Here is a 14,991-nt window from a genome sequence, read left to right as displayed (position 1 = left end):
CACTGATAATCCCTCAGGGAAGCACAAACCTTCAGGGGAAAAAAAAAAAAAAAAAAGGATAAGATAAACATACATAGATCCCAAGCAAGATCCAAGGCAAACTTCAAACAGCCTGTGTGTAGGGAACCATTAAAAATACAGAGTGAGGCCAGTCCTTGCCGCAAGGCAGGACAGAATGCTGGGGTCATTCCTGACAGATGTTTGCCCATCCTGTTCTGCAAGGCCTAACAAAAAGAGCCCACATCCCACCTCTGCCAACACATTTCCATGTTTCACAAATATCACTGCCAGAAAGGTCTTTTTTCTCTGTGGCCATTCACTCTAATGCTTCCTCACTGTTGTTTAACACTTCTTATTCACTGTGACACACTCAGGGTCTTCAGCAATAGATCTGGACTTTTGACCAGATTTGAAATGCTCCACAGGCTGGATTCTTGTCAAAGAGACCACAGGAACCCAACCTGCAGTCAGGTTATCCAAATGTAGTTATCCAAATCAGGAGCACACACACCCAAGAGCCAGGAGCTTTCACCATGACAGCTATTGCTGGATACTCAGAGCCAGGCTTGCATCCTCTGCCTCTTCCTCTTCCATACCACAGCCTTTACTGTGATCCATCCTGGGGAAAGAAACACCTTCTAAAACCTTTAAAAAGAAATCTGTTATACCAAAATGCCAGCAGCATTCCTACATCTTAAGGACACTGATTTCAAACATCAGACAGCAACAGCAATGAAGCAAGTCTGAGACTTTATGAAAAGTTGTCTCTGGTGCCAGTCCAGCAAGTCAAACCAGACCTGAAAGCAACCCATACAGCACAAACTATCACAAGTACAGGAGTGGTACAAGGTCTTCTGAATGAAGATATAAAACGGGTGGGTATGTGGAGAGAAACCAAAAACTAAGCCACTCTGCATCATACCTACTGCTTTTCACTCATTAAAATAAACCTCTTGATGTGCAGTACATTCAGTAACTGACTTGTAGCACTGCTAACTTGCCTATGTTAGCCTACATCTCTAGGTATCAGCTTATGCTCTTTCCTCTGACTGCCAGAGTGCACTCATTAAGGCAAACACATTGCTACTAAAGTACTAATTGTTTTGAAAAGTGCCCTTTAAATAACAGGCCTTTTACTACTAGGCAGGATGTGTTTTAAGAGCTTAAGCCTTTGTTGCCAAAAGACTGGATGGTCATTTATTTGTTTGTCAGAGAAAAATACCAGAAATTAATGAAAAAGCTGATAGGGCATCAGTACAGACTGAACAGCAACCATCTGCTTCCTTTTCTTGGGATCTTCATTCCCACATGGAACAGCAAGAGGGGAGAAACTCAAAAGTAGAGAGGTTGGCAAGGTCACTGAATTCTCAATATAACAGCTGAAAGGTCAGCTGAAGAGTTCAGGTTGATCATGGGATTTCCAGGTGCTTCCAATCCACAGATCCAGTGTTGCTGTTTTAACTTCTGCTGCCTAGAACCAATCTTATGTCATTTCTAACACACCTAATAATACTGGAAAAAAAAATACTAAACCAGAAAGAAGGGAAGGGGAAAGGGCCCACACAAACTGAAAAACAAAGACATATTTGGTGTCCAGAAGCAAACAAGCAACTTTTATAGAGGACATGTCAAAGCGATGGTGGGTAGAAAATTTTAAATGTTGGAAGAGACTATCACTCCCCCCAAAAAAATGTTGGTCTCTAGACTACCACATCCCAAAATAAAGGTTTTTTTCCTCTTTGGCAGTCAGGGAATCCAGATGATCCTAAATAATGCTGAAAGAGCATTCTTCTACTGTTCCTAGTCCTCAGCAGAAAATACAATTTGCTTTATCCTGTAAGGAACTCTTCTAAAATTCATGGTTTAATCTGGAAGCCCAAGAAGTCCCCAAAAGCCAGAAAAAATGTGAGCAAGCATTGAGACTTCAAGTCACCTCGGCAAGTATGAAGTGTTTTTCTGATGCAAAATTGTAATGGAGAATTCAATCACCTTTATTTCATGAACTACTTTAAAATATTCTTGATGGACTATCTTACATGACACAGCCTGCATGCAAAGCCTTATGGTCAGGGCTCCACATCCTTGCTGGTGCTGGAGTTCATTTTATTGCAGTACAATATTTTATACATATCCAGAGCAAAATTAAATTAAGCACAAAACTGCAGATTTTTAGAAATTATTACTGCTGCAAACACTGTTTGCACTAAGTGAAGTCAGCCTTGTTTAACCATAACATTTCAAACTACTAACAACTAATAGCAACTGTTCATTAGTTCAAGTAATGCAGATATATACCTTTGAACCAGGAATATTTGACAGCTTTTCCTACTGTGTCTGGTCCTGAGAAATTCTATATGGGTGTGAAATGCAGCAGAGTGACAAATCAAAACTCGAGTGGTTTAGGATTGTAATAATATTTAATTTCTGACACAGTTCCCACAGCCTGTGTTAGTTTAAACATAGGAGGAGGACATCCTCTCCAGAGGACATCAAAAGAAAAGAGGGTGCAAGAAATAAAATCTTCTGTCTCCACCCCTGTAATGAGTTAATGGTAGCACACATCTGAAATTGCTGACACTGCCAGTTGCCTTAGGAGTGGATCACTTGTTTCTATCTTCCCTTCAATGTCAAGAATATCCCTAAATTGGGAGTCTATGAGCATTTCCTTAGAGCTAATCTCTTGCACTGCAGAATTAGAGAGAGCTGCAGCAGGTTTCATTCATCAATCTGTGCCCTCAAGCTCCCTGTGAAATTTTTATGCCTGAGAAGGAAAGTCCTCTGATGGGAAAGCAAGGAGACAATCAGCTTCCCATCAGATGCATTTTAACCCCACTACTTGCCTGCTTTTCTCTGAAGCTCTTTTTTCCTTCTGGTGCAGGGAATTGAAAGGACAAAGTAGTCTGCTCCCTCCTAATCATCCTAATAAGTAACAAATACATGAGCCCTTAATAGAGAGATTCCTTTCACTGGCATGCCCTAATCACCTCCATAATGAAAGCAGTTAAAGAGGATATTGAACCCTTTAACCAGCTGGTAACTGCCTAAGCCTCTTGTGGCAATTGGCCAGGTATTAAAAAAAAAAGTCACTGAACCCCTTTAAAAAGAAAAAGAACTGCTAAGAAACTTCAGGGATTCTTCCCCTGAAACAGAAAATAAGTAAGTGCAGCTTACATTTATTAAAAAAAAAAAAAAAAATCATCTCAGTAGATCAGAGGATGATAGATCAGAAGAAGAGTCATAAAAGTAAGAAAAACACACAAACAAGAACTACACACCACCAAAAAAAATAGAATAAAAACATCAACATTCTTGCTCAAGATTTCTCTTTGCTCAAGTTTGAGGTATGCAGCAAGCATGTATTTAGCCTTTTGCTTTCAATTAAAAAGATACAAATCAGTATAAATGTCAAAGTCAACTTCATTATTAAAAATAAATAAATCTGAAAACTGCATTTAAAGGTATTTTCCATTGTTGGTTTGCTACAGAATACAGTTCCTTGCATTGGTGAATTCTTGTCAAATAATGGCCTGATCCAAAACAAATCTGACTCAAAATATTTTCACTGTTACTTATAATAAACTTTGGATCAGATCCTTATTTCTGTTTTGAAGTTCTGAGGGTTTGGAGGTTTTGGGGTTTTTTGGTTTTTGGGTTTTTTTGCCAAATATTCTTTTATAGAGGAGGTGTCCATAGACATTCTCACTTTAATCAAAGGAAGTGCAGTAGCTACAACATCAGCAATATCAATTTTAGTTGTAGTTAATCAAGTCACAAACACCTGGGGGGTATAGGTAACATGGTAATCTACCTAAAATCAGTAGATTCCATGGACTATAATCCTGAGAAAATAACAAATTATAACTAATTTGCACTGCAGCAAAGTCCATGGGTGGAATTTGTGGAGGAGTCCATGGCTTCATTCAAAATTATGCAAAAAAGAGAAGAATAGGCCTGCTACACACAGCAAACATCTGTTGCAAGTCCACAGTAACCTCTTAGTTCAACATACAGGCATCAAGGACTCATTAGTTCTGCATCACCAGTAAGTGTCCTTGCTGGCATCTGTTAGAGGGGAAGGGGATAGTTCATGTGGCCTCTAATTATATCCAGCCAAGGATCTTCAGTAAAATCCATAGCAAGTGGATAGCTGATAGCCTGAAGGGCCTTTGACAGAAGACACATAGTAATAACACAGATAATTAGCCAGAATAGCATATGAACCTTGAGGAAATAAAGCTCCAAGTTCTGCTGTTACTGCATGGCAGAAGACCTAGGCTGCAGGAGTTTGCCAGTATCACCTTGAACTCCTTATGGATCTCTGCCTTTGGTTCATCTCCACTGTTCAATCTGGCTGTAAACTCATGTCATGTGGTCCAAAACAGAAAGAAGTGAGCAGTTTGGAAATTAGAAATAGCTCCCAACTTGAATCTTCAGAAAGCCATTTTCTCTTCTTGTCTCTAAATTGAGGATAATTTTTACACAGAGGAGTTGTGAAGATGAATCACCTAATGTCAGCACAGCATTCTGAATATAAAGTGCTGTGCAACCCCAGCTCAAAACCATGAGAAAGGATTTCAGCATTTATGGGGGAATATGCTCTGACACTGCAGGAACTGAGCACCTCAGCTCAGATGGCATTCAAGGAAACACGACAGCATTCTCAGCTGTCCTTCATGGCAGACTAGCAGCATCTGTCCCAAAATTCTTGGTGTCCAACACAAAAGCCCTCCATTAATCACTTTTCCTTTGGTCAAGTCTCATAGTTGTGAAGCTGTCCCAAGAAAAAGCAAAAATTTTTATTATTTTTATTCGAAGCAGGCATAAGCCCATTGCCAACAGCTAATATTTTTCCTTATTCAAAGTCAAAAACAAGCTCCCAGTTCTGCCCTGTGAACTTCTGCTTGCCATCCTCATATCAGCAGGATCATCTTCTCCTTAGCTAATTTCTTTCCCAAAACACTCACCAGCACCTCTAGCTTCTAACCTTAATTGTGGATAAACACAGATATTTATATTCTGACACTTGCAAGAGTACACAAATGGGTTTACTGGCTAGAAGAATAATCAGTAAGAAAGACCATAAAGTGGAGAAAATAGAATTTCAAATATTTTTGGGGTTTTTTTTCACAAGAAAAACAAGTTAACCCAAGAACTACTAGGTCTCAAGAAGAAGGGGGAAAAAAAGGAAGATTGAAAAAATCATAGAACATATGGCTGATAAAGACTTCAAGAGGTCAGCCAGTCCATCTTCCTTCCCAAAGGCAAAAGCAGCTGCAGTTTATTCATTCCAGGGAAACTTTTGTCTTATCTCTTTTTAAAGCAGTCTCCTTGGGCAGTCTCTACCTGCACACAACTATGCTGACAGCAGGGAAGAGTTTTCTTCATTGTTAATCTAAATCTCACTTGCTTCAGGTAAAGAAATAAGTTATGAATAGTTAGAAGGAAGTGAAAGAGCACTGCATCCTAAAAAACTAAAAGAAACTAATTTCTCCAGTGTTGTTACAGTAAGGAAATCTGCAGACACCTCCAAGTAGCTCAGTGGTCAGAGGTTTCTCAGTATTTCCCCAAAACTATTTTCCAACTCTTACTATTAAATTTGCACAGCCAATAAGCCATACTGTGGGAAGTTGCAGCTAAGCATCATTCTGAGCTGTAATTTTTACTTGTTTATCAGTGATTTTTAAAAAGCTTTTGCTAAAGTGCCTCTGGCAGTAGGTATCATTGCTAGAGGTATTATTGCAGAGGTATCATTTCAAAACCATTTTTTTAAGAACTCAAGAACTTTTTCCACAAATATGAGCAAAGTAGCTTCAAAGTGTCCTCTGTTGGCAGAACACTATTCTGGTTTTTTTGGTTTTTTTTCATTTTCATGAGACAAAGAATATAGTGTGAAATAATCTTGCAGACTATTCTAGTTTTGCAGGGGAGAAAAATCCTACACACAGCTCATCTTCACAGGGCTCACTGTAGCAGACCTCATCCTTGCTTGGGAGATATTATCAGCAGATATTCAGGTCTTCAACATCCAGTATTCTCCACTAAAGCTTCAGATGGCATGAATGAAGAGATTTGTTATTTTGGTGTATCTGCAAGCATTTTTCTCACCTGAATTTATTAATAATTGATTGGCTTAATCTACTCTGTGCTTGTTTGGTTTTTTAACAAGATATGACCTTCATGGTCCTGGCAAGTCATGAATGCTGCCGTTAATTGACCAAGACATTTGTGTCTTTGTTCTTAACATCTTCCCTTATATGTCTTGTTTTCTTCCTTTCTTTTCTTTCTTTCAATTGCAGGTTGTCCATCTGCCACGATTCCCTACTGTGCTGGTTATGCTAACACCTACTCAAACCTTTTCAATGGACTGGCTCTGAATATTACCATCCATCAAAAACCAAGATCATACTCAAAACACCAGAGGCTAGTCTTAAAGGAGGAGTGACAGACAAAATAATTCCCTCGTGAGAACACTTCCATCTTTTTCTAACCTAAATCAAAGACATCACTGTTCTACCAAGTTGAAGTTTTTACACCTGTTTTATAAAAGGGTAAAATAATGCAAAGAAAGAACACGGAGCCTCAACTGCTATCCCAAAATGGATTTAAGCATGTGTTTGCTCAGTTCATTAATGCAGGTTCAAACTCCCTGTCAGGACACCATCTGCCAGAAGTATGAAATGTCCTCATCTGGATGCAGACAGTTCCTGAGTGTTTGGCTACTCAGCGGCCAACCAGCTGTCAATAGGTGGATGTTCCATTCACCATTACAGGTATTGCACGACATTCTTTTAACAAGTATTTTATCTGAATAGTTCACTCACTGCTTATAGTAGGTTCAAAACTGAAAACAAAGGCTAAAAGATAGAAAGAGAGACTCATAATTCACAGCACAAACTGCCTGAATTTTGCTTCCCTTACAGTCACTTCTCAGGAAAAAATAAATAAATAACAATTTTCAATCTGTTTGTTGTTTCAGTTCATTTTAGGGTGACACAAACAGCTTTCAGTTCTTTACATTCTGCATAAGCCTCCAGAAATATTCAGTGTTTACTAGAGTTTGGTGGTGTTACATCAAGTATGACTATCACCCTTTAAGGCCTAAATGATAAAGTGATATCCATACCAATAACACATTTTGACAGTGTTGACACCTGCTTACACAGAAGCAGTTTAATGACTCTTCTAGACCTGTAGAAAAGGGCATTAAAACTTGCTAGGAATCCTAGAAATAACCCTTTATTTTTGGAAGGTGGTGTTTTCATTCATAGTATCAAGCCTTTAGATGAACTCTGTGGCATATTCTACAGTGTATCTCATAAAAGACAAATAGCTGGATGATTCATTAAACTACTCTTTTTCATCATTTTGACTGTGTAAGTGGAAATGGATAGGAATTCATACTAGCTTACTTTGAAACAAGAACAATCCTGAAATGAACACAGCACCTGGTGAGAGGCAAAAAAAGCTTACTAGCTCTTTTTAATCTAAAAACTTTTACAGGAATCAAACATAACCAAATATTTGTCGAAGCTGGTGGCGGGGCGGGGGGGGGGGGGGGGGGAAGAAGGGGAGGGAAAGAGAATTTTATGCTAATTGATTTTAAGAGCAGACTCATCTAATGTTGTAGCACCTGTTGTTGTCAACCTTTCCATTGTTGTTTCAGTAAAAAAAAAAAAAAAAAAAAAAAAAAAAAAAAATTGCACCTGGAGAGTAGAAAAGCTTGTTTCGCCCCTGCTTAAAACAAAACCCCAAAACCTGCTTCCATATACTTGATAAGCCCTCACTTTTTTTGCTAAGTACTCAGCTCGACAAGTGAGCAACAACCTCCAACCACCCTCCAATAAAAGCCAAATACCATAGATTAGAGGAAATGAGAGACTTGACCAAATCTCAGTGGTTTGCCTCATACAGGAGAGTTTCAGGTTTTCATGGTCCCTTCCAAGCAGGTCTTTAATGATGCATTTCCACGGGAAGCAACAAGCTGCAGAGCTTGCCGGAGGAGGGGAGTTCGGAGCTGCGGCAACGGATCGGAGCCGAACCATCAGCACCATAGCCCGAGGGCTCTGCCGGAGCTGTCCCTTCAGCACCACGGACTGGGGACACTGCCGGGACTGTCCCTTCAGCACCACGGACTGGGGACACTGCCGGAGCTGTCCCTTCTGCATCACGGACTGGGGACACTGCCGGGACTGTCCCTTCAGCACCACGGACTGGGGACACTGACCGAGCTGTCCCTTCTGCATCACGGACTGGGGACACTGCCGGAGCTGTCCCTTCAGCACCATAGCCCGAGGGCTCTGCCGGAGCCGTCCCTTCTGCATCACGGACTGGGGACACTGCCGGGACTGTCCCTTCAGCACCACGGACTGGGGACACTGACCGAGCTGCCCCTTCAGCACCACGGACTGGGGACACTGCCGGGACTGTCCCTTCAGCACCACGGACTGGGGACACTGCCGGGGACTGTCCCTTCAGCACCACGGACTGGGGACACTGTGAGAGGTGTCCCTTCAGCACCACGGACTGGGGACACTGACAGAGGTGTCCCTTCAGCACCACGAGTGGGGACACTGTCAGAGGTGTCCCTTCAACGCTGTGCACTGGGGGCATTGGTGGAGTTGTTGCCCCTTCAACACCAGAGCTGCCAGAGCTGTCCCTTCTGCCCCACATCTCAGGGGCAATAGGGCACCTGTTCCATGGTCTGGGGACACTGTTGGAACTGTCCCCTGGCACTGGAAGAGAAGCACTGGCCTCTTCCTGGCTACTGATGGGCTATGGCCAACCATAAACGCCTTTGATTAAATTAAAACCACAGTAGTTGAAATCAGCACAGCGAAGAGGTAATTGCTCCAGACATGTTGCTAGCATGGCAATATAACGGAGTACAATTAAGTTAGACATAAATTAGTCTGCAACCATATGCATATTGCTCAACTTTGTGGTCCGCTGATTCCTATGTTTTGTCTGAAGGGAAGTTTTGTGGAGATAGAGGTACCCTTCTAGATTACATAAGGTCTTTATTAATTTTCTTTTAAAGCTCAGCCTGTGATGATATTTAAGACACACTTTTGCAGGAGTACCTACAGAGTACAGCAGGTTCACCAACACACACCCCACAGTCTGTGCCTCTGGAAGTCTATCTAGAAGGTTTTCGAGGGAGAAAGATCTATATGAGAGCATACACACAGATTTAAAAAAAAATAACCAGCACAAAAGATTAATATGAACATTTTAGATCACTTCCCCGTACAAGAAACATAGATAAGAACTCTTATTTTTCTAAGAACTTACACAAAGAAAATAGAGGTTTTTTTTCCCATCCATGAGACAAATTAGTTTAGGATAAAAAAGAAATTTTTAAAAATCCTCCATGCTTACTTTTACAGAATAGCAGTAGATCAGATAACATCATGAAGCCACTTTAGTACTGAAGAGATGGTACAAAAAATAGAAGTGCATTTGGCAAGATGCAGAGAGCAACTATTAATAAACTTTTGAAAGACGAATCAGATATCCTCCCAGAGCTCAGCTTCCGAAATGAACAATTGTTACAGAATGTCTGTAACTTTCTGCACCATTCTTTATTATCAGTCTTCCTCCCAGTGGTTCCCTGTTGCTATATACTTTTTTACATTTAAACAATTCGTACATCCCAAAGCGCCTCTGCCTACAGAAATGCATTCTATCCTCTGCATGCTGAGGCACTCCAAGCTTCCAAACAAATTCCAGTCCTTTGAAGGAGAAAATGCTATGACTTCCCATGCAAGTTGTACTTGCTTATGGGTAAAATACCATCCAAACAGCAAAGTACTGTACAAACATCCCTTTCTACCTGTCACCAACAGAGCTTAAGAACGCAGCAAGTCTTGCAGGGAGCTCCTAGGCAGGAGTACAGGGCAGCATGAGTACACAGGCATGTGTGTGGAAGGCTTGTTGTAACACAGAGGAGCACGACAGAGCACTATTCACCTAGCACAAACAAGTGGCAAGAGACACACTGAGGAAGAGACTCAGTGGTCAAAGGAGGAAAGAGAGTTCTGACATCGTAACAAACAGCGGGAAATACAAATCATGAGCCAAAGTTGCATTCTACTTTATATTCTATATCCTGCTAATATATGCATTTTTATTAATATATCTAATAACGGAAAGGTAGAGAAAATTAACCCTTAAAAATCTTATCTTTGTATGGGCAAATAGGCTTTACACTGTCAGATGGTCTTTCAAAGGAAATTTTTACTACCCCAGGTAGAATATAGTCAAATGAAAACACAAGCAGACACTTTTCAAAGGGCAGTACACAGCATGTTCTGCTGAAAACTCAGTATCTTCAGATGGCAGTGTGAAAATTTCTTGTAACATGTCAAGAAGACCAAGTCCTTCTGTATTAATAGGAGAGTTATTTTCATGTCCTGTTATGTATAACGCACTATCAAACAGCCACTGAGTTAGAGGGGTCTTTTCAGACCTCCACAGATATTAGAAGTTCTGGGAGAAAAACATTATAAACTGCCTTAGATTTCCCACCTTAAAGAACACAAAATCAGAAAGAGCTAACCTGCTCATGCAGCCAAAGCCAGAGTAGTAGCGCAGTTCTGTGTGCGCTCTGCAGCCTCTAATCACCGTGGCATTTATTTTTATGGCAGAGAAGCAAACTTTGTGACAAATGCTTGGCTTTAGCTGTGGGAAGCAGGGAAGTACAAAATGACAGCCTGTGGCTGTGTCCACTGACTGTCCCTTGACTGTCCTGGGAAGCTGCACATCTGGGAAGCTGGGCAGCAGGGATGTGACAGCAGGCATCATTTTGCCTGTCAGACCATGTGCCCACAAAGGGGAAATGCAGACAGATGTGACCTGTTGTCACATCAGACGCTCCAGTTGCAATAAAAATTCCAGGAACGCATTGTCAGTGCTCTGGGTTTGACCACAACTGTGAGAACCACCACCACTGCCATTGCAACACCAAAACAAAGTTTGCAAAAGCAGGTCTCTCCATGCCTGGCTACATTCAGGGCTTTCCCAGCTGATCCAGTTCCCATGCCTTCAACATTTTCATTCTTCTCCAGCTGCTTTTTGCCTAAGTTTTCCCTGTGTCTCTTCAGGTGGAATAAGGAGTGTGACAACAGGGCCTTCAACCTGAGGGGAATCCCAGGAGTGTCACTCTGCCTCTTCCCTCTTTCTCCCTCTTCCACTCCATCTAAGCCACAGCACCATGGTAGCCACTTGGCCAGTGCCAATGACCTTAGCCAGACCAGCCCCACTCTTCTCCATTCCCACACAAGAGACAGAGGGTCCATCTCCAGGAGAAGAGGTTCGGGACACCATCAAGTCCAACAAGTGCCCAAGAAGAGCATTAAATTACGTAACAGAGAGGGAAGAAAAAAGACTCATGCAGCACAGACACCTTTGCATGCCACAGCCTCCCTGTCCCTCTCCCTTTTTTCCAGCCCGGGAAGTTTTTGCCCCAGCCCCGGCCCTGGCCCCAGAGGGCCTCCCCGAGGCGAGTCACTCACCGATGGTCGTGATGACCGTGATGGCAAAGTAGAAGGAGCCGGCAAATTTCCACTGGACTCCGGCGCGGTGCGGCTCGGACTGCATGATCACCAACTCCAGCTGCCGATAGTCCTCGCTGGTGATGTTGTACTTTCCTTTGAGCCGGATCTCCTCGGCTTTGAGTTTCTCCTCCTCCCGCATCTCGTTGTCGGACTCCAGGGCATCAAAGACGGCAGCCCCGACCAGCAGGTATGTGAACGTGCAGATGATGAGGGACAGGGTCCGCACGTTCTGCCTCTTCATGGCCGCCAGCAAGGGGCGAGTGAGGGGACCATGTCCCCCCCTGGCCGCCCGGGGTTCCGACAGGCCGCAGCAGCTACAGCAGGGGAGCAGCTGCCGGGGGGGCCGGCGGCGCCCGCCGCCGCTGCCGCTGCTCCGGGGCAGCTTGTGCTGCGGCGGCGGCCGCTCCCCGCCCGCCTGCTCGGGCTCCTGGGAAGAAGAGAGGCACAGGAGGCTGCTGGAGCGCCGGGACCAGGTGCCCTGAAGCCGGGAAACTCTGCGCAGGACCTGCCCAAACCAAGCCGTCCCAGTGCGCAGGGCCATCCAGGGCGACCCCCGCTCCTCCCCAGCACCGAGGCCAGGGGCAGGGGGTCCCCGCCGAGGGGCCGGCGGCCCCGGCACGGAGTCCTGCGGCGGGCGGGTCCCCCCGCGAAGTTGGCGCGGCGGCGCGGGGAAGGGTCGCCCGCAGCCCGGGCGGGGCGCGGCGGGGAGGCGGAGGCCGCCGCCGTCCCAAGTTTCTTCAGGCGGAGCGGCGGGGCCGGGGGGAGCCGGGCGGCGGCAGCGCGCCCATCCGCGGAGGAGGAGCGGGGCGAGGGGCGGAGGGCTCCCGGGCTCCGGCCGTCGGCGACCCGACCCGCCCCGGCCCCGGCTGCCTGCGGGAGCGCCGGCCGGGCGGGTCGGGACGGGCTGGGCGCTCTATTCCTTCCGCCGCGGTGCGCGGAGTGCGGCGGGGAGCCGGGCAGCTGCTGCCTCTGCCTCTGCTGCTGCTGCTGCTGCAGGTGGCCGCGGCGTGGGCAGCGGCGCGGCGTCCGGCGCGGCGAGGGCGGCGGCGGCGGTGTCAGGCGGCGGGCGCGGGGCTGGGGGCAGCATCCCCGGGCGCGCCGGGCCGCGCCGCCGCTCGGGCGGGAGGCGGGGGCGCCGGGCCGGCGGCGTGGCCCTGGCGGCGGGGAGCCGGCGCCCCGCGAGCGGGAGGAGCGGCGCGGAGCCGCCCCGGCCGGCGGGCGGGGAGCGGCGGCCGCGGGGCGAGCACCTGCCCGGGGCAGCGGCGGGGCGGGACGGCGGCGGGAGGAGCGGAGGATCGCCGGCGGCTTCCGCGGGCAGCGAGTGAGGGCAGCCCGGCCCCAGGCGGACACAAAGACGGAGGCGAGAAAAATAAAAAAAAAATAATAAAAAAAAAAAAAAAAAAAAAAACCAAGGGGAGGAAAAAAAAAAGAAAGAAAGAAAAAAGAAAAAGAGGCAAAAAGGAGGGGAAAATGAAAGGGTACTTTCACGGCTGCTGCCCCGGCGGTCGGGGCGGGGGCTGCTTTATTTAGGATGGTTTTAGAACAAAGCCGTTAAGAAAAAGAGCAACCGTCCTCCTCCTCCTTCTCCCGGGCTCTTGACATCATCTCGGGGAGAAGCGAGCCCGCGCCCCGCAGCCATCGCCTGCGCGTGTGTGAGAGAGCGTGTGTGTGCGGGCGTGTGTGTGTGTGTGTGTGTGCGTGTGTGTGCCCGTGCCCGTGCCCGCTCCGGCGGGAGGCGGGATGCGGGAGGCGGGATGCAGAACCGCCCCGGCCCGCCGCGGGGAGCGCCTTAACCCCCTCGGCGCCGCCCGGCAGGGAGCGGCCGCGGAGCTCCCCCGGCGCGGCTGCGGCTCCGGCTCCGGCTCCGGCCCCTCCCCGGGCTCGGCCACGCCCCGGCCGCCGAGCGGGGCCGGGCGGCGGCGGGGCGGGTTTGTGCCTTCCCGCAGGGACAGCCCGGAGCCCTTCCCACCTCGAGCCGAGCCGCGCGTAGTGCCCAGGACAGGTTTGTGCCGCCTCCGCCGCCCCGGGGACAGCGGCTCCGCCACCGCCGCCCCTCCGCGGAGCGGCACGTACAGCCCCGCACGCCGCCGACACTCACAGGCAGAGCCCTGCACTCCCCGAGCTTCACACACCATCGCCCTACACACCGCCGAACGCGCACACAGCTCTACACGCCCTGAGCGTCACACTCCATGGCCCCCATGCACACACCTGCACAGCCCTACACACCCCAAGCATCACACCCCGCAGTCACACACACCACAGCCACTACCACACCTGCACATCTTGTGCTGACACTCCACACACACACAGATCCACACATCATAGTTCTACTCAGGTACCCCACACACACACTGACCTCGGCACACCACAGCCACTCACTGCACCTGCACATCTTGTGCTGACACTCCACGCACACACAGATCCACACACCGCAGTTCCACTCAGGTACCCCACACCTCGACACACCACAGCCACACGTACCACAGCCCCACACATCAGAACTGCCTCGGCTCTCCAGGCAAATGCACCACAGCATCACACACTCCAAAACCTGCCCACTCCTGCCCTCCACCCAGCAAAGCCCCTTCCTCAGCCCCAGCATACTCCCAAAGCACACACATGCACCCAGACCATGTCATGGGGGTGGAACTGGATGATCTTTAACATTCCTTCCAACTGAAACCATTATGTGATTCTGTGCTCGCTACATACAGCCTACATACCCGCAGTAAAATGTTCCCAGTGATTCAGAGAAGCCAGCCTGGCTCCACAGGGTCCATCCCCAGGCCCATGGCTCCTGAGCCACCACCCTGCGGAGGCTGCAATCATTCATGTCCTCTAGCCACATCCTGCCTCATTCACCACCAGGTTTCCAGCAGCAGGTGTTACCACAGGAACCTGAGGCTGCTTTTATGTACTCCCTGAGACAAGGCTGTCCGTCCTGATGTTGCCTTGCCCATAATTGTAGGCATCCTCCTGAATTAGAGTTGGGATTTTCAGCCTTATTCAGTGAAAGCTGAGCTGGTCCTGATTCTCTGAGCCTCAGGTTATAATCCCTTGGTTTAGGTCTTTCTCAAAAAAAAAAAGGGACTGCAGGGCTCATTGCTGTGACTCTTCATATGTAAAAGCAACTCTGTCTGTCTCATTCCTGGCTATACATTGTCTAAAACCTTTGGATACTCTTCCTGAGATATGAGGGGAAAAGGGAACCCAGTGTCTTGTAGGTGGATCAGATCAGAAGTCAATCTCCAAGACTGAAGCCCTCTGAAAGGTGCACCCCGAGCTAAGTGGATGAAATTGGTCACCAGGCCCTTTGGGAAACTGCTGGGTGCAGGGACAAGGAAGAATTCATTTAATCAATTCAGCAAACAAGAGTTCACCCAGGGCAAATTATGAATCACATCACCTGAGAGGCAAGTTCTGAATCACATCA

General features: G+C 47.0%; 1 protein-coding gene across 1 annotated transcript in view; it reads right to left on the bottom strand.

The window, feature by feature from the left end:
- Positions 1-12,096, bottom strand: part of KCNK9 (potassium two pore domain channel subfamily K member 9) — an 88,057-nt gene extending 75,961 nt beyond the window's left edge. Inside the window, exon 1 of the mRNA XM_056484418.1 lies at positions 11,514-12,096. Within this exon, the coding sequence (XP_056340393.1) occupies positions 11,514-12,096 (583 nt within the window). The remainder of the gene's footprint in view (positions 1-11,513) is intronic.
- Positions 12,097-14,991: the final 2,895 nt, after the last annotated feature.

Source organism: Oenanthe melanoleuca, chromosome 2 (genome assembly GCF_029582105.1).
Source record: "Oenanthe melanoleuca isolate GR-GAL-2019-014 chromosome 2, OMel1.0, whole genome shotgun sequence".
NCBI lineage: Eukaryota > Metazoa > Chordata > Aves > Passeriformes > Muscicapidae > Oenanthe > Oenanthe melanoleuca.
This window is presented reverse-complemented; position numbering and strand designations above follow the sequence as displayed.